This window comes from Lissotriton helveticus, chromosome 1_1, assembly GCF_964261635.1.
Source record: "Lissotriton helveticus chromosome 1_1, aLisHel1.1, whole genome shotgun sequence".
NCBI classification, from domain to species: domain Eukaryota; kingdom Metazoa; phylum Chordata; class Amphibia; order Caudata; family Salamandridae; genus Lissotriton; species Lissotriton helveticus.
The window spans coordinates 1,241,846,681-1,241,867,358 of record NC_136057.1 but is presented as its reverse complement, the minus strand read 5'-3'; the positions used below and the strand labels follow the sequence as shown (position 1 = coordinate 1,241,867,358).

The window sequence follows — 20,678 nt, the reverse complement described above, 5'->3', positions numbered from 1 at the left end:
TACTCGCCAGGAAACCGGTAACTCACTTACCTGCCATTGAATAACAGTGCTGAAACGCAAAAGTAATCCCTTGCGGGTTTACTAGTAACTTGTATTTTCTCCATAGGAATCCATTGTCTGCTTTTTTATGAAATTTCTTCTAAGTGTCTACTTTTGAAAACTAGAAATATTCTTTAAAAATTATACGAAATACTGAGACGTAATTACTTACCTGTTTTGAGTTGAGACCCCAGTGCTGGCCCCGGGAGACCAGTACTGGATTACAAAAGTAACGATCGAACTTTACCTGCAAACTGAATTTTCTCCCATTGGATAACATTGCCAGATTTCTGTTGAAAAGTTTCGAAGTGTGAACTTTTAAAATAGCTTTTTATTCCTGAAAAATCACGACGGTATTTAAAATGTTTTTGCTAAACTGTTTTCAGCTTAGACCCCCGGACTGTACCTAGGAGACAGTCCTGGAATTACCAAAGTAATCTACAAAGTAATCACCTGTGTTTATAGAAGGAAATCCATTGAGCTCAATGCTAAATTGTGTGTAGAATTGTTGCCTACTGCAACCACTGTACCTATTGTCTTTACAAAGTTTATTGCCTTTCTCCAAAGTACTCATCTGAGACCTCTCATATTGAGAACAGTATATTCTTGATGCCTGTTGGTTCCAGAAATAAAACTATATCTTTTGATATAAAAACAATTGGCCTGGAGTTCAGTCTTTGAGTGTGTGAAACCTTTTGCTGACTGAGTGTGTACAACAAATGCTTTACCATGTCATCTGGTACTGCCCTACTGCTCGACCAAGCTACCACTTTAGAGAGTAAGGTCACACCTGGCTTTAACATCTGTTATACCTCTGGGGTTTGTGGACCCTATACACACTGTACCTTATTCTGGTCCAGTGTATATATAGAGCCACTTTCTCACATTGGTGGATCAGCAGTGGGATACAAACTTGCATTTGTTGGACTACCTGGTTACCATCTGATCACATGACAGAACTCATAAATTGCCTTTAGAATTCTGAGATTAGTTTTTCCAAAATACTAAATGTCTGATAGGGCCTTGCTTAAGTCCCATTAGAATTCCAGAAAAATAAAAAGTCACTATAGTTAGGGTAGAGGGTTCGAACTGTCAGTTTAGAATGCCTCAACAGAACCCATCTGTTAGCGAAGATAACATGGACCTGGTTGAGGAGCTCGACCTCACACCTTACTTGCACTTGAATTTCAAGGAATTGAGGTCCCTATGTAAACTTAAAAATATAGTCATAGGCCTGCATCCAACCAAACAAGGGCTCCCCGAGCTCCTAGCTGAGAATGCAAAAGGCCACCCCTCTGAACAGGGTGACGTCCGTTCAGAGGAAGAGGAGGCGGAGGATACTCCAGATCCCCCCCCCCTCTCTAGGGAAGTAAGGGTCTCTACACCCTTAACTCCGATTCACCTTCTGGGAGCCTGGGTACCACACAGGTGGACTAGGCCCCAGAGGACACATTGGGGAGAGCTCCAATGAAGAGGACAACTTTTTAGCAAAGTTGGCCAAGAGATTAGACCTAGAGTCCAGACTCCTGGCTTGAAAGAAAGGAAAGAGATGGGCTTAGCCCCCATCTCTGGTGCAGCAATACCAATAATAAGGATAAAGAGCAATCTTATGATCCTAAAATCCCCAAAGGGATTGTCCCTAAATTTGAGGAAGGTGATGGTATCACCAAGTGGTTCACAGCCTTTGAGAGGGCTTGTGATATCAGAAGACTAAAGAAACCTCTCTGGGGGGCACTCCTGTGGGGGCTGTTCTCTGGTAACTGCAGAGAAGGCTTCTGACCCTCTCTGGGCCAGATGCAGGGTCTTATGACCTCATAAAGAAAACTCTGATTGAGGGATTTGGACTCACTACTGAGGAGTACAGAATTAGGGTCAGGGGGGCTCACAAAACCCAGACCCAATCCTGGATAGATTTTGTAGACTAGTCAGTAAAGACACTGGATGGTTGGTTAACTGGACACAATGTGCATGATTTTATTTTATCTTTATAATTTGGACTTTATAATTTGTTTATGAAGGAACACATTTTGAGTAATTGCACAAATGAAAAGTTGCATCAGCATTTGGTAGACCTTGGTCTAATTTCTCCCCAAGAATTGGGAAAGAAGGCAGAGCATTGGGTGAAGACTAGGGTGACGAGGACAGCCACTGGGGGTGACCAAAAGGTGATTACAAAACCTCCCCAGGGGAAAGGTGGTGAGAATTCCCAAGATAAAAAGTCTGAGTCTTCCAAAGGGCCCCAAAAACCTGTCCAGGTGGGTGGGTCCCAAACTACTCCCTATGTGCCTCAGCCCTATAGGGGGGAGAACTTTAATCCTAACAAGGCCTATTGTAACAACTGTAAAAAGTTGGGACATGTAACTGTAGACAAAAACTGCCCCTACAATAAAGCCCCTAAGGCACCCAACACAGCTACTCCAGGGACAGTAAATCTACAGATGGGATCAGAGGAGTGCCCGGAGCAAATCTGGGAATACACTCAAGCTAGTCTCCTTGGGGAAATGGAGGTTGCCAATGTAACTGGTTGGCCACCCAACTGTAACAAGTATCTGCAATACCCCTCCATTAATGGAACTAGAGTAGAAGCCCTGAGGGATACAGGTGCCAGCATCACTATGGTAAAGGAAAAGCTGGTTTCCCCAGAGCAATACTTGGATGGGAAAACTTACCCAGTCACCAATATGACAGCATTACCACCCCACCCCTCTGGCTATGGTGACATTCGGGTAGGGGAAGGTTACTGGCCTGAAAAAGAAGGGTGAACTAGTAGGTTTGGAGCCTGAAAGTATGGCCCAACCAACCAAGAGAAAAAGCAAGAAGACTGGGGAACCAGCTTCTTCACAGCAAGCCTCTCAGGACCCCTCTCCCCAGGGAGAGGACTTGGAAACCCTAGAGGGAACTGAGCCCTTACCAGGCTGGACTCCTGACCCAGGGGGACCCCCTAGGAAAGAGCTGTGCCAGGTTCAGCTAGACTGCCCCACTCTTGAAAGCCTGAGGCAGCAAGCTGCTGCAGAAGCAAAGGGAGATGTCAGTGGTACCCACAGAGCATATTGGGAAGAGGGATTACAGGTATGCTGAGGCAAGAAACCCCAATCCTGGAGCTACCAGGAGGGTGGTAGTGCCACAGAAGTACAGGAAGTTCCTCCTAACTTTAGCTCATGACATCCCCATAGCTGGACACCTGGCGCAAACCAAAAGTTGGGAAAGGCTAGTTAGCCACTTCTACTGGCCCCAGATGAACCAAAAAGTGAAGGAGTTTGTGAGCTCCTGTGTTACCTGTCTGGCCAGTGGCAAGACAGGTGGCACACCAAAGGCCCCCCTGATACTACTGCCAGTGGTGGGAGTACCCTTTGAAAGGGTAGGTGTGGACATTGTGGGTCCACTTGAGCCTCCCACAGCCTCGGGGAATAAATTCATTCTAGTAGTAGTGGATCATGCTACTAGGTACCCTGAAGCAATTCCCCTTAGGTTACTACAGCTCCTGCAGTAGCCAAGGCCCTCCTGAGTGTCTTCACCAGGGTAGGGTTTCTTAAGGAAGTGGTTTCAGACAGAGGTACCAACTTCATGTCTGCTTACCTGAAACACATGTGGAAGGAGTGTGGGGTACAGTACAAGTTTACTACCCCATACCACCCACAAAACAATGGTCTTGTGGAAAGGTTCAACAAGACATTGAAAGGTAAGATCATGTGACTCCCTGAAACTCAAAAGGAGATGGGATGTCCTGTTGCCATGCCTGCTTTTCGCTTATAGGGAAGTGCTGTAGAAGGGAGTGGGGTTTTCACCCTTTGAACTTCTGTTTGGTCATCCTGTGAGGGGACCACTTTGTCTGGTGAAAGAGGGTTGGGAGAGGCTTCTCCAAGAACCCAAGCAAGACATTGTGGACTATGTGCTTGGCCTAAGGTCCAGAATTGCTGAGTACATGGACATGGCATCCAAAAATCTTGAGGCCAGCCAGGAGCTGCAGAAGCACTGGTATGACCAAAAAGCTGCCATGGTTGAATTTCAACCTGGACAACAGGTGTGGGTTTGGAGCCCATGGCACCAAGGGCTCTCCAAGATAGATGGAGTGGCCCTTACCCTATCCTGGAGAAAAAGAGTGAGGTCACTTACTTAGTGGTCCTAGGCACCAGCAGGACACCCAAAAAGGGTTATCCATGTGAACCGCCTGAAACTCTACAATGACAGGGCTGACCTCACCATGCTGATGGTGACAGATGAGGAACAGGAACCTCTCCCTGATCTCCTTTCTTCCAGCCCAAAAGATGGGTCAGTGGATGGAGAGTGGTCTTTTCACACACCCTCTCTCCCCAACAGCAGACTGACTGCAAGCAAGTCTTGCAACAGTTTGCTAGCATCTTTTCCTTGACCCCTGGTCTGACCAGCTGGTGTACCCATGATGGGGACACTGGTGACAGTAACCCTGTTATACCTCTGGGGTTTGTGGACTATATACACACTGTACCTTATTCTGTTCCAGTGTGTGTGTGTGTGTGTGTGTATATATATATATATATATATATATATATATATATATATATATATATATATATATATATATATATATATATATATATATCCACTTTCTCATAGGATCCCACCCAAAAATTCTTCTAAAAGACCCAACTGACTCTCGGTTCTAAAAAACGACCACTGGACACGCCTACACCGGCTCCACCACCCAAGAAGAGGGACATTGCAACATCTCCTCTCAGGATCCCTCCTCCTCCACCACACCACTCTCGTATACCATCTCATCCACCAGTGGACGAAGATGACCCCTCTAATGACACAGGGTAGGGTGCAGACGATGAGCCACTAGGGGATCCTAGTCCGCCTTCTAATCCAGACCCTAGGGATGATTACAACACACCAGATGTCCCTAACCTACCACAAGATGACCTCTACCCCTCTAGACCTTCCCCTCCAGAGGACACCATAAGTTTCAATCCGCTCGTTCACAGAGCTGCGCAATACCACAGGGTTGACTAACACACAGACCCTGTGGAAGAGGATTTCTTAATGGATATTTTTGATATTTCACAAAGGCCCACCTCCATTCTACCTATGCTGAAAGGGTTAATTAAACATGCACCTGAAGTGTTTAAAGATCCTGTTAGGGCTAGGGTTATTAACCCCAGGATAGAGAAGAAATGTAAAGCTGTCCCAGCCGACCCAGCATACATTAAGGGCCATCTAACGTTGGACTCCTTAGTAGTCTCCAGCGTCAGGAAAAGGACTAACTCTCAAACGTCAGGGGACGCTCCACCTCCCGACAGAGTCCAAACTCTTGGACGCTTCTGGTAAACTCACAGCATCACAAGCAGCTAACATGGCGTATCGCCAACACTCAAGCTCTGTTAGCTAGGTATGATAGGGCACACTATGACGAGCTACAGTGGAGAAGCGTGGCTCAATGGTTAGAGTGGCAGACCCTGATGCAGAGTTCTGGACCGGGACAAGGGTTCAATTCCCGCCTCGGTGGCTCTTGGACTCAATCTCCCCGGACCTGATAATTTTTGCCTCGGTGCCTAGTCTAGTCATGGGTCCCACTCTGTGACTCTGGGCAATAGCTTGCTTAATCTCCACAACGACCCCAGCAGCGCTTGGATGCCTGGCTTCACCTTGGGGGTGCCCAGGAGTGGACATCTCAATGAGCGCTTTCTGCAGTGGTGGAACCCCAAAAACCTTTCCAAAGGGCGATCGGTACTGGAGCCGGTTCCACAGATGTTAACAGAGGACGCATCACTCTCAGGCTGGGGAGCTCATCTATTATATCACACTATGTAGGGCAGGTGGACTCCTTAACAAAAGTTACTCCACATCAATCAACTGGAGTTACTAGCGATTTTCCTAGCCCTAAAAGCATTCCAAAAACAAATATCCGGCAACGCTGTTCTAGTCCGGACCGACAACATGACAGCCCTGTACTACATACAGAAACAAGGCAGGACACATTCTCTACAGCTCGCCCAACTAGCGCAAAGCATATGGAGATGGGCTATTCCTCATAAAAATGTTCTCCTAGCCCAACATGTTCCTGGAGTCCAGATCAACCTAGCCGATCTGTTAAGTCGTCAAACGCAACAGATTCATGAGTGGGAACTTCATCCAGAAGTTCTTAAACCATTTTTCCAAATGTGGGGGAACCAGAGAAAGACCTCTTCCCCACACACGAAAACTCCAAATGCCCAAGCTTCGCCGCCAGATATTCACAGCCATTGTCCAAAGGCAACTCAATATGGATGAATTGGTCAGGCAGATTTGCTTACGCCTTTCCGCCTCTTTCACTCATTCCACTGGTGGTGCGTAAACTGCAGCAACACTCACTGACTCTCAACCTAGTTGCTCCAAAATGGGCCAGACATCCGTGGTACACCACATTACTGGAACTGTCCGTAGTCCCGAACCAAAAACTACACCTCACCCCACGCCTCTTAACCCAGAACCATGGAGACATCAGACACCCAGATCCAGCACAGCTTAACCTAGCAATCTGGCACCTGAGGTCTTAGAGTTCGGTTACCTTAACCTTCCCCCTGACTGTATGAACGTTATCAGAGAAGCTAGACGTCCCACCACTAGAGCCTGCTATGCAGCCAAGTGGAAATGATTTGTGATATATTGTCACAATAACACCATCAATCCTTTAGATGTGTCTATTCAACACATCATAGGTTATCTACTGCATCTCCAAAGGTGTAACTTAGCGTACGCATCTATTAGATTACACCTCGCTGCCATAGCAGCCTATTTACAGAATATACAACACTTATCACTCTTCAGGGTACCTGCCATCAAAGCATTTATGGAAGGCCTCAAAAGGATAATTCCTTCCAGGGTACCACTCTCACCTGTCTGGAATTTAAACATAGTTCTCACAAGACTAATGTGTCCTCCTTCTGACCTCTACACAAATGTGAACTACAGTTTCTAACATGTAAAGTTGCTTTCCTAGTGGCCATTACTTCCCTTCGGAGAGTCAGTGAGCTACAAGCACTGACTATTCAAGAACCTTTCTTACAACTCCATCATAATAAAGTTGTTCTCCGAACCAATCCAAAATTCCTCCCTAAGGTTATCTCTCCCTTCCACCTCAGTCTGTGGAGTTGCCAGTATTCTTCTCGCAACCACAAACAGTCGCAGAAAGCTCTTCACACTCTAGATGTTAAAAGAGCACTGCTTTATTACATTGAAGGAACAAAACCTTTTCGCAAGACCAAACAACTTTTCGTGTCCTTCTCACCACCACATAAAGGCAACCCCATGTCAAAATCTGGGATAGCAAGGTAGATTGTCAAATGCATACAGATTTGCTATCACAAAGTTAAACATACGTTATCTGTTCCTCCTAAAGGCCACTCTACCCAAAAGATAGAGGCTTCAATGGCATTTTTAGGGAACATTCCACTAGATGACATCTGCAAAGCAGCGACATGGTCTACACCGCACACATTCACAAAACACTATTGTGTAGATGTGCAAACAAAACAACAAGCTAGTGTGGGCCAGGCTGTACTCAAAACACTATTTCAAACTACTGCAACAGATACTGGTGGTCGCCGCTAAGAAGGTGTACTGCTATACAATCTATGCATAGTGTGTGATCTGCAGCTCATATGCCTCGAACGGAAAATGCTACTTACCAGTACTATTCTGTTCTTAGCATGTAGAGCTGCAGATCCACACACGCCCACCCCCTTCCCGGCTACCTTTTATCTATTCCAGTATTATCTTATTTAGATACAGCATACATGGGCTTCTCCAGTATTAGGGGTGTCTTTCATAGATTCACATGCCTGAATCATTCCCCGTCGTCTGAGTGGGAGTCCCACGGTATATATAAAAGCAATAAATGCCATAAAACTTATAGCAAATATCAGAGATACTAAACCAGGAAGTAAAGTAGCACCAGCTACAGTAGAAAAAACTTCCACATTAGTGACTATCCTAGTCGTTATGTATTAGTCCAAACTGCGGCCAATCAGGCGACAGCACCCACCAGAATGTCCTCCCCAGAGGCGCAGGCTCTCAGATTTTCTACCGCACGTCGTGTGAAGGGAGTCTCCCTGAGCTCTGCTCAGTTTTTTCTTCTACATTGTTAGTTTCTTCAAGTTTCACAGATGTCTTCTTCAAAATCCCTTTTCAGGGCTTGTGATTCTTGTGGGAAGCCAAGACTTTTCAAGGAAGATCCCCACAAGAAATGTTTATATTGCCTTTATCCAGACCATAAAGGCAAAAGAGTGCAAGATCTGCCGGACCTTCCCCCCTAAGACCATCAGGGATAGAGAAGGACGACTGCTATTGTGGCTCAACAGACTCAAGGACAAGGGTGACCCTTTGTCTGAGGTAGGAAGTTTTGCCTCTGGTTCTTCATTTCTTTCTACTAAGAGGAAGGCTGAAACAGAAGTTTCATCTCTAAGGGCGAAGGTGGCTAAGAAGGCTAAATCCTCTCAGGATGCTCCTGGGCCTAGTACTTCGAGTAAAACTCTCCCACCTACTAAAGGGGATAGTACGCCCTCTAAGAAGTCTGGGAAAAATACAATTCCCAAGAAATCTTCGCCTCCTCAGTTGCCACCATTGACAATTTCAACGTCAAAAAAGGTCTGTGTTTCCTCTCATGTGGCCACGTCTACAACCTGCACTATGACTTTCTCCTCACCAAAGCCTACACTTGTCATGTCTTCAGCTTCATCGCCTACACTGGTTCATGTCCAGATCAGGCCTATCTCGTCGTCGAAAATTGTCCCATCGACGACGGCCAAGGTACCGTCGACGAGTCTCTCGTCTACGTCTATGATGTCGACGGTTGGATCCCCGTCGACGATGAAGTTGGTGCCGTCGACGAAACCTTCGACGTCGACTGCCTTTCCGTCGACGATAAAATCCTCGTCGACGCCGAAGTCCACGTCGACGAAGCCACCGTCGACTACCTCGACGGCATCCCCGTCGACGATGCTACCGTCGACGACCTCGTCGACGAAGAGATCTTCGTCGACAACGAAAACCACGTCGACGAAGCTACCGTCGACGAGACAACAGTTTCAACAGCAAACGGATGTACCATCGACGCCACCTCTATCAAGCTGCACTACTTTGCAAGTTTGGTCAGCGCACACAGCAGGGATTCCATTGCCATCTCCTGCAACTACGGCTACGCTGCTAAAGAAGAGAGCTACTACGGAGACGATTTCTTCAACGCTTGTAGTGCCAGACAAACTCTTGGATTCCGATGAGGAAGGATCCTATGAGGATGAAAATTTTGGGGCAGCTAGAAGTCCATCTGACCTCCGGATTAAGGTTCAAGAGGATGTAGAGGAAGAGATGGAGGACACTGAGCCTACTTCACATGCTGACAGGCCTGCTCCTGATATGCAGTTGCCTGACCATTTATTTCGCAATCTGCAGTACATGCTCAGTGACTATTACAGACGTTTCCCACCTTCAGAGTCTGGGGAATCTATAGTCTCTACACCAAGACCTACGACAGCGACTCCGCTTTCTAAGCGGAAGCAACCAGTGACTACTGTAACGTTGGAGGAAGGACGTCCAACGTTAGCTGCATCGGAAAATTCAGCTCCTCAGCCAAGAGAGGAAGAGTTCTCAGAACATGAAGAACAAGAGGAAGGAGAACTGAATAATGTGTCAGAATCGTCGGAGTATGAGGATTATAATGCAAACACGCCCTCTCCGGCAGAACATACTACATCTGAGTCACCACCTGTGGACATTGCCTCATTCCACAAGATCATGGATAGAGCAACGAGGAGGTTTATGATAACCATGGAGTCAAAGCAAGAAGATTGCTTCTTGTATGATTTCAAAACTACACCACAGAAACAGAGCTGGACCATTCCGATTATAGATTTCATCTGGAAGGAAGGTCTAAAGATCATGTCCAAGCCAAATTCTTTACCAGCAGTGCTCCCAAGAGTAGATAAGAAGTATAGGGCGCCAAATTCTTCTCCAGCATGCCTCATCGGACAAGCTAAAGCAGACTCTGTGGTAGCGCAGGCAGCGCAGAAGAGATCTTCTAATCCAACGTCTCAAGTCTCTGTTCCACCAGACAAGGATGGGAGGCGCCTAGATTCTATCGGGAAGAAGGTTTCGACTATTGCAGCTACGACCATCAGAGCCGCAAACTCCCTAGCCATTTTGGGAAGATACGATAGGCAGATGTGGTCGGACATCTCGCCGTACATGGACAAGCTGCCCGAGCCAGATCGAACTGAAGCGAAGAAAATCCTTCAAGAAGGAGAGTGTGTCTCCTCGGAAATGATTGACGCTGCAGTGGACGTTGCTGCCACTGGATTTCGGCAGCTAGCGGGCGCAGCTGTTCTCAGGAGGCAAGGATGGTTGAAGGCAACATCCTTCCGGCAGGAGGTCCAAACCAGAATTATAGACATGGCATTTGATGGAGAATTCTTATTTGGAAAACATGTTGATGGGTCTCTGGAGGCCATCAAAAAAGATACTGAAACAGCACGTTCGCTGGGTACTCTGCAATACCGGAAGTCTTCCTTTCGTGGAGCAAAAGGAAGAGGGAATTTCACTAATAGAGGAGGTTACAACCAACAGCGCTCCTATTCTTCCGCCCAGGGAAACCAAAGATTCCAGCCATATCGGCAGCAAACATATGGGCAGAGGAGAGGAAATTTCTCTCAACCTCGAGGAAAATCTAATTATCGAGGGAGAGACAATAAGAAATGAGGTACGCATCCTGCCACCACTTTTTGCCAACCCGAACCAACTGGAGGAAAAATATCCCAAAATTACTTAAATTGGTCCAAAATTACCACAGACAAATGGGTCCTGGATGTGGTAGCCAGAGGTCACATTTTGGAATTCGTAAAAACTCCCCCAAATTGCCCCCCAAAAGGACCCCCTCCAGCGCACCTCAAGGAGCTGTTCATTCAGATCAAAACCATGATTCGGAAAGGAGCAATCGAAAGAGTACCTCATCAGAAAGGAAAAGGCTTCCACTCCAGGTTTTTCCTTATTCGCAAGAAGTCTGGAGAATGGCGTCCCATCCTCGACCTGCGTGCCCTAAACAAGTTCCTGAAGAAACTCACATTCAGGATGCTAACACTTCAAGAAATCCTCCAATTTCTTTCGGCGGGAGAGTTTCTGGCAACACTCGACCTTCAGGATGCATACTTCCACGTACCGATTTTTCCACGGCATCGGAGGTTTCTGAGGTTCAGAGTGGCTGGCAGGGACTTCCAGTTCAAAGTCCTTCCATTTGGACTGCGTTCAGCTCCCAGAGTGTTTACGAAGATACTGGCTCCATTGGCTGCCCATCTTCGGTTGCAATCGATACAAATGTATCCATATCTGGACGATTGCCTTATCAAGGCCAGTTCGTTCGACATGGCACAAGATCACGTTAAAAAAACTGTCACTGATGCAAAACCTGGGTTTCTCAGTAAACTTCGAAAAGTCACACCTCACGCCAGCAACAAGAAAGACTTTCTTGGGAGCGACACTGGACACCAAGCTCGCCCAAGTATTCATCTCAAAGGAAAGACAGGACAAGATTCAACGATTCGCTGCGGCACTGTTATTAAAAAAGTGCGTTTCAGTGCGCATGTTCAAGTCCTTCATCGGGATGCTTTCTTCCTGCATTCTTCTCACCCCCAACTGTCTTCGGATGAGGCCCTTGCAAGAAGAGCTCAGTCGCCAGTGGATCCAGGTATCAGGATCCTTCGAGGATATCATCCAAATACACCGCGAATGCGACAAGCGATAAAATGGTGGACCCACCGATCCAACATACAAGTGGGATGCTCCTTCCTCACGGAAGTGCCCAGGTTCATAGTAACGACCGACGCATCAATGACAGGCTGGGGTGCACACCTCCAAGGCATGACGGTCAGCGGGAAATGGAGCCAGATCCAAATGAGATGGCACATAAACAGGCTAGAGTTGCACGCCATATTTTTAGCCCTGAAGTCCTTTCAAGCGACTCTGCAAGGTGCCACAGTTTTAATACGGACAGACAACACCACCTGCATGCATTATCTGAACAAGCAGGGCGGCACAAAATCAGCCCGGTTGTCGCAACAAGCACAAGAGATCTGGAGTTGCGCCCTGACTCACAATATCCATCTGTCAGCGGTCCATGTTCCGGGAATCGCAAATGTGTTGGCGGACTCTCTCAGCAAGTCCGGGGGCTGCACTCACGAGTGGGAACTACATCTACCATCTCTACATCGCATCTTTCAGATATGGGGGCATCCGGACTTGGACTTGTTTGCGACATACCAGAACCGGAAATGCCCATACTTTGCAAGCTGGGTTCCCCACAAGGACTCGTGCGGGGATGCCCTTTCGCTGAATTGGAATCAAATATTAGCATACGCTTTTCCACCGATACCTCTGATCCCGAAAGTCATCAGGAAGATGAAGAAGCAGCCATGCCGGTTGATACTGATCGCTCCGCGATGGCCCAGGCAATACTGGTTCACCGAGCTACTCCTTCTCTCGGAATGCAACCCTATCCAACTTCCACGCATTCCGAATCTTCTCTCCACCCAGCAGGGCAGGGTATACCATCCGGACCCGAACTCGCTGAAATTGTCAGCTTGGCTCCTCAGCACATGGAATTTGCACACCTGAACATTCCACAAGATTGCCAGGAGGTGCTGGCGAAAGCCAGAGCTCCATCCACGATCAAGACCTACAAACTTAAGTGGAAACGTTTCTGTGCATGGTGCCAATCTAATGATCTACATCCCATTCATGCGAAACCGGAGCAAATCCTTCCTTCCTTCCTTTCTTTTTGCATTTGGCCAGATTGGGTTTGGCACATTCTACTCTTAAGGTCTTCCTAGCTGCCATTTCTAGATTTCGTCAAGATGGATCAAACTCTTTGTTCTCTGTAAGGATCATACAACAATTCTTCAAGGGATTATTTCGTATGTTTCCGCCTGTCCGGAAACCTCCTCCAGCATGGCATCTGAATGTCGTACTAACTCAGCTCATGCGTCACCCTTTTGAGCCGATCCATAAGGTGGACCTGAAATTTCTGACATGGAAAGTGTCGTTACTAGCCTTAACATCTGCTAGAAGGGTAAGCGATATTCAAGCATTTACATCTAAAGCACCTTTCATCCAATTCACCACGGACTCAGTGGTACTGCGTACTAATCCAACGTACATGCCTAAAGTGCCTCTGGATTTTCATCTGAATGAGCCGGTTGTCCTCAAGACATTCTTTCCAGCCCCACAGTCTACGGCTGAAAGAGCACTACATTCCTTGTACATTAGAAGATGTCTTAAATTTTATCTCTCCAGAACTTCTGCCATACGCAAGACAGACCAACTGTTCGTGGCTTATGGGCGGCAACGCCGGGGCTGTGCAGTTTCAAAACAGACCATTGCTAGATGGGTCTCCTCTACGATTGGACTTTGTCATCAGCAGGCCGGTAGACCCTTACAGGCCTTGCCAAGAGCACATTCTACAAGGGCGCTTAGCTCTTCCACTGCCCTTTTTGCTGGTGTGCCTCTTCGACAGATCTGCAGAGCCGCTACATGGTCTAGCAGACACACCTTTACTAGACACTACTGTCTAGATTCAGCAGACGACGCAGATGCTTCGGTTGGAAGAGCAGTGCTGCGTAATCTTTTCAAATAAGGTGAGCCTCTGTTTCCTCCTCCTTCTATATGCTCTTTAGACGTTCTTTCAGATTCGATGCTTCTGGTATAACTGGTATTATGTTTTATATATATGTATATATATATGCATTTGATACTCTGACGTCTACGAGCCTTATGTTAGGAGTACTGCTTACTATTCTGATTCAGGCATGTGAATCTATGAAAGACACCCCTAATACTGGAGAAGAACAATAGTAACTTACCTGTAAACAGGTGGTTCTCCAGTATTGGTGTCTTTCATAGATTCACATGCAACCCGCCCGCCTCCCCCCAGAGACTCACTCAGGCATTTTAGGGTTTCACTCCCGTGCGAGAAAATGAGAGCCTGAGCCTCTGGGGAGGACATTCTGGTGGGTGCTGTCGCCTGATTGGCCGCAGTTTGGACTAATACATAACGACTAGGATAGTCACTAATGTGGAAGTTTTTTCTACTGTAGCTGGTGCTACTTTACTTCCTGGTTTAGTATCTCTGATATTTGCTATAAGTTTTATGGCATTTATTGCTTTTATATATACCGTGGGACTCCCACTCCGACGACGGGGAATGATTCAGGCATGTGAATCTATGAAAGACACCAATACTGGAGAACCACCGGTTTACAGGTAAGTAACTATTGTTCATCTTTTCTGTTTCTTACAAACCATCATTTCCCTGCTGGCACAAAAACAATCTGAGGATGGAGCTGATGCCTATGCGCACTATAATCCAAAGGAGGAGTCACCTCGTGACTTCCAAAGACTTTTCCAAGACAAAAACAAGTGCAAACATCCGGTCCCAACACCAGATGGCGATTATGCCTAGTGTGTGGATCTGCAGCTCTACATGCAAAGAACAGATGTATACTGGTAAGTAGCATTTTCCTTACATTAAACCACCTTTTAATATGTTAATATTTTCTAACCTGTTGCTGAGATAAAAAGATAGACTGTAAATAGGTGTAGGAAAGCACTCCTTTTGGTATGGTTACCCCCCACTTTTTGCCTGACTCTGAATGCAACTTGGACTGAATGTGCACTGGGTCCATGCTAATCAGGTTCCTAGTGTGGTCCTAACCCCCGGAGGTTGACCTCACAACTCCGTTTTACCTATCTGCAACTGGCACTTTTTTGCATGCCCAGAGTCTCCATTGAGTAATATTTGGCCAAGAGACCGAATTTGAACTGTGCACCCGTCCCCTCCAGTGCCGCTGGTGGTGCAGTCTCGCTACACTTACCGAACCCTTGCCCAGTGCTGGTTCTAAAACCTGAATACTGAATTTGTACATCATGTACTTGCCTGTGAATTTCCCAGATTGTTTTCCTTCCATAGATTAACATTGAACTGTTAGAAAATGTGCTTATTTTACTGCAACAAAGTATCTTTGGTTCTAAATAATAAGCATAAAAAAGAAATATTTTTATAACAGTTGGTCTTGGATTAGGTAATTGAATGTGTAATCATTCCTTGCCCGTGTGTGTACAACAAATGCTTAAAACAACCCTCTGATAAGCCTAACTGTTCGACCACACTACCACAAGAGAACATTTGGTATTATGTACTTTAGCCTCTTTAAAGCCTATGTGGATCCACTGGATTCTGTGCACATCATACCATACTTTGGTATAGTATATACAGAGCCAGCTTACTACAGCAGGTTTAACAGGTGATTATAAATATCTAGAAGTAAGGTACAGTTAAATGAAGGGTACCGAGATGTGAGGTCTACCCTAAATCAAAACTTCTCTGGTACAATTTTATGGCTTAACCATCAAGTCCCTTTCAAAATTTTGCATACTTGATATTTGGGTACCTTGTATAGGTCCCATCTATTTAATGGAGTGTTGCTCTTTTAATCGCATTCACTGTAGTTTCAGGGGAATGTTTTCTTTTTTTTCCTTCATAGGCTTCTGTTTTGATGTCCACTTGTATACTTAGTAAATAACTTGAGCACAAATCATCTCCTCCTCCAGGCGTCCACTGCTTAGTGAAGTTGCTTAAAAGCCTTACATTGTGCAATCCTCATGATTCTTGTACGAACATGGATTTTGAAACATTCACAGCCAGAGTTTCTGAATTAGATTTTAAGCTAACAGCAGGTTGTATCGATTGAGGGAATTGAGTGGAGTAAATGAGTACTGAGAATAACCTGTTTCTTTTTCTACTTTTTACCAGCTACTTCTTTCAACACTTCAATGGGCAATTCCAGATCTCTTTCTAATACTTCCCTAAATTCGTCGATGAACAGTTCAAGGTTGGGTTGTAGTTTGGGAAGAATCCCCATGGTTAGACGGAACAGCCGGCCAACCTCTACACTGCAACTAAACTTTAGTGATGTCTCCAAGAAAATGTACAAATCAAATAGCGCCAGTAAACTTCCTGACCTCCGAATTAACATCAAGCCTACTTCCCTCACAGCATCGCATCCTCCAACTTCTGTCAGCAAAATGAAAAAGCACACTTCAGATTCTAATCTTCAGAGGATATCCTTGCCAAGCAAACCTCCAAGTGCACCTAAAGGAAGCACATGTTCAAAACCTAAAGCAATTATTGCACCGACACCTTCAAGTCAGCCCAAACTTTCCAGGCCCTCTGGAGGTAAGCAAATAAAACATTTTAAATATTGGTTGTTTTGTGTTTTAGGTTGTCCCAGGTAAACTGCAACATTCTCTAATAGACTTGTGGCCCTGTGCCACACATGATTGGAAATGTCACATATGGCGCAGCCCACTGCATTAAATTCACCAGTTGTATTTACATTTATATAAATATCATTACAAAGAGGGTCACCACAGCATTTATGTGGTGCTATACCTACTTTCTGCTGCATCACTACATAGGCATTTGGCATTTAGGAAGAGCTAGCCTCATGCCCTTACTTGGTGTTACGATAAAGTTCAGGAATAGTTACGTTTAGTTTGAATAAGAGTAAGATTTAGGGTTCGGGTTGGCTTCATTGTTATGTAGAAGTCTTCGGTTCAATATATACTTCTGATATAGCTGTTTTGATGACCTGGATAATTACATTATACCACTGTTCGAAGTAGTGGTTGTTCAAATTACTGGTCTGTTACATTATATGCCCGCTTGATGTGATAGTTTTTATATAGTGGCTTCTATGAAATGATATTAAATGTACTGACATTAAATGTACTGACATACAATTTTAGATGAAGGAGAAAAGGAATCATCAAATGAGGTTGAGTGGGCAAATATCCACTTTGGATGTAGCCTAAAGGTATAATAACAGTTTACTTGTTTAACTACATTTCTTGAATCTGAACAAACCACTCTGTAGTCTCCACAACTGACTAAATTAGTAGCACTTAAACATTCTGTTTTTTAAACTCGTTTTTTATTAGTTTTTGATAACTATCATATACTATTTACCAAATTTTGCAGCCTTTTAGATTTTCATATTGCTGAATGAGCCTCCAACATTTTTCCTGCATGTAACATATGTCTATTGTATTATCTTCCGTTATCTATGCACTGCCTATCATGCAGTCATCCTTTAATGCAGTGGTCTTCAAACTTCATGATGTCCGCCTCCCTAGTGAGGAAAAAAAGAATCGTCGGCTCCCCCTCTGAATTTTTCACAATTAATTTGGTTAAATTGGCAATGTTTGAATAGGTCTATACATATTTAAACAGTGCAGTTCCTTTGTTACAGTTTTAAAAATACTAACATATACATGATTGCCAAACACACAATTCTGGCCAGGCAGGCTTGACTAACACGTAATAGTATCCATAGTGTTACTATTAGAAGTAGGGAGGAGGCTGGGGGGGGTTGAAGAATTTTTGGAGGATATAAATAGCAAAAGATGTTAGTGATGGCCTATTAAAGAGCCCCTTGGTGGCGCTCATTTTTTTCCATCTTAAACAAAACACTTATCATAATGCCAATTTTTGGTTAGAGCTCCCCCCCCCCCTCCCTGGATCACTTGAGGCAGACCAGTTTGAAGACCCCTGCTTTAATGTATAAAAAGCTATTTAACAACACCGTATCAGACTTTCCGTCTGCTTTTGTCCCTTGGCTCTATCCTAATGGGAGGGAGCTGTCCGCCAATTCTCCCAGTACCAGACCCATCTTCAGCCTGTTTTTTATTGGGGTGGTCCATAATGTTTGGCCATTCAGACTTGGAATTAAGACTCAATTGTCAAAGAAGGGGTTGAGGGGGACAGGTAGGCTGGAAGAGTAGGGAGATGTGACAGAGACCTTGGACAGCATCTCCTTCCTGACATATTCAGTTATAAGGAAATGTCCTTTTTGCAGGACCATCCCCATTTATAACCTGATTTTATGCACGTTTACTGACTAAGTACGGGGCACTGGGCATCAGCACTCCAGTGTTTGTGCTCAGACCCCGAAAGAATATGTGCAATTGTTTAATTCCTGATTGGCACATTTAACTTACCTAGAAGTCACTGGCGTATGGCACCCAGTCCCTGTTAGTTAAATGTCACTAGTAGACTGTAGTACTTATTCAGACCCCCCAGGATATAGCGGCATGGATTAGCAGATTTAGCGGCACAAATATTGAAATTTAGCGGCACAAATATGGAAATTTAGCAGCATTTTTGCGGCACTTTATTTTACTCATAATCATTCCTTTTTAGCCTGAAATCAATGGAAACTGTTTTAGCCGGGTATTCCTCTTTGCAATAGGCATGTTTAAAGGGTCTGCAGCTCTACGGAAGCACAGCTCAAGCCCTAACCTCATGGGAGGGAGCTGTATTTCTCCCTGGGATGTTCTAGTGCCCATGTGTGCACCTCTGCCGGGGCACCACTGCCTCCCGGATCCGTGAGGCAGGACACATCTTCCTCAGGCACCCTAGGGCGCAGAATCGTAGTGGCTGTTCCAAATAAGTTAGACAAACTGCATAGGAAGGTCACCACCTGCTTACCTGGTTCAGTCCTCATAAGTTGACTTGAGCATGTACTTAACACCCTGGTACTATTCCTTGTGCCGCTAAACTTGGTAATCCAAGCCGCAATATCCTGGGGGGGTCTGAATAGAGGAGCGAATTGAAAGATCTGTAGAAACGTGAGCTGCAAAGCAAGCTGGTTTCAGTTCCCCCTTTGAAGGTGAAGACGTAATCAGTAGCTCATCAGGAGGAGTGTTGTGATGGGAGTAAAACATTTAAGGAATTCTGCCATGCATGGGGTCACACGTTTGCCACAGAAAAGGGGTCCATCATATGTGAATTTGTCTTCAGCCTACCTTCTGTATTTTATCTGTTTCAGGCATGTAAGTTCAACTATAATTCTATGCAAAATGTAGAAATTGAGTATTCATAGAACGTGTTACTATTTCAAACTAGAAATCTTCTTCCTTGTGGGCTAAACCTTTGCCTCTCAGCCGGTTAGTCACCTCAGACTTACCCTCTCACATCATTAGGCTCTTCAAAGTTTCCACAGGGTAGCTGGGGTAGTTTAGTAGTGGTCTTTTTGGACTCTGCACCTTTTCATATTTATATCTATAGCGCAAACTCAACCCGAAGGTATTGAGTGGAGCTTTACCTGAGCGGCAGTTACTTTACACAAGGAAATATTCATGTTTTTAGTTTTTAAGTGATTTGCCCAGAATCACAGGATGAAGAACTAACGCCGAGACTCAAACCGAGTTCTCCAGTTCGAGTCAGCAGTTTTCACTGTAATGCCACATCCGGTCACCTTGCCTCACTCACCACGAGCTGCGAAGTATGCAAGCAATGGTTTCCCTTGATTACAGTCACTGTACTCCGGGGTCTGCGCCTTTCCCCTTTCAGGTTTTGAATGTAATTGGAGTCATCTCAAAGTATTTGTCGTTTGAGTCTCCAAATAATGAAAAATAACCATGCTCGTCGTGAACTGCCAATTCCTTAAATGCGATAAATATTGTGTCGCAGATAGTTTTATTTAAACCAACCTTCAATAATATTTTACCAGGTGTGCTTTTTGTCAGGAAGCACGTGGAATTCTATGTCCGGCAGCGCCTCATGTATTCAGTGCGACTAACAAACGCACACGATGTGAACAAGAATTAGCAGGAAGGTGTCATAAAGTAATGGCCAAAAATATCATTCAAATCCCAGAACATGCTGTTGTGCTCAGAATTGACGAACTGGAGACATTTCAATATAAATACTACATATTATCTAACATTGTTTAATTGTACATTTACTAAATGATTTTCAAATACTTTTTCTGGTTTTCTTGAAAATACATTAACACAAGTGTAAATTTAATAAACCCTTACAGTGTATGTGCGCATCTACCAGCTTAGGCTTTCACAGAAGTGGGCAGCTGCCTAGTTGAGCAACTTTTGATCCGCCGAGAGATGGCTGCTGCGGCTTCAAGATTAAATTCGGGTAAAAAAATCCCCAGGTGATTTCTACCGAGCCAGCTGAGTGGGTTCCTAGCTCATCGAGGAAAACTGATTCGTTTCAGAAGCTGCCAGCAAAAACTGCACTAGGGCGGAGTACCAAAACTGGTTATTAGCGTGTGAGGTGCAGATTAATATTGTGGCCCAGCTCTCGGCAGTTTGTTCTTCTGAAGACAGGGACTTTTTTTATCGAGGGTGGCAACTGCATGCTTTCGAGCTCGACTGGTTTAGCAGACGCCCTGAAATAATCTGCAACCCCTGGCACTGCCCAGTGAACCCCCTTAACTGTCCCAGGGCTTGGTATACCGTCAAACTGAAACAGAAGTTTGAGCACATATCGATAGGCAACATGCAAACCTACAACACGCGCTGGTGTAAGTATGAACCCCTGGCCAGCACGACGGCTGTGTTTAATTAACATTTGGCAGACGGAAATAATACAACTTTCCAACTTTTAGTTAGTTAAGTTCAGAGGTCGGCGCGAGTTCTAACAATACTCATACCTTGTCTTAATGAAAGTACAGATGCTTTTATAGAGGGCACAGAAATAATGAGCTGGAGTGCCTTGTAAAAAAACAAAAGGATTGCGTTTTCCAAATTTCGCGGGCAGTTTAATAAAAATCGCGGACTTT

General features: G+C 45.1%; 1 protein-coding gene across 2 annotated transcripts in view; it reads left to right on the top strand.

The window, feature by feature from the left end:
• The window catches only part of GTSE1 (G2 and S-phase expressed 1), a 354,076-nt gene that overhangs the window by 157,907 nt on the left and 175,491 nt on the right, over positions 1 to 20,678 (top strand). For both annotated transcript variants that reach the window (XM_078679841.1, XM_078679849.1), the window contains one exon: positions 15,851 to 16,273. In XM_078679841.1, coding sequence (XP_078535967.1) covers positions 15,851 to 16,273 — 423 coding nt within the window. The remainder of the gene's footprint in view (positions 1 to 15,850; positions 16,274 to 20,678) is intronic.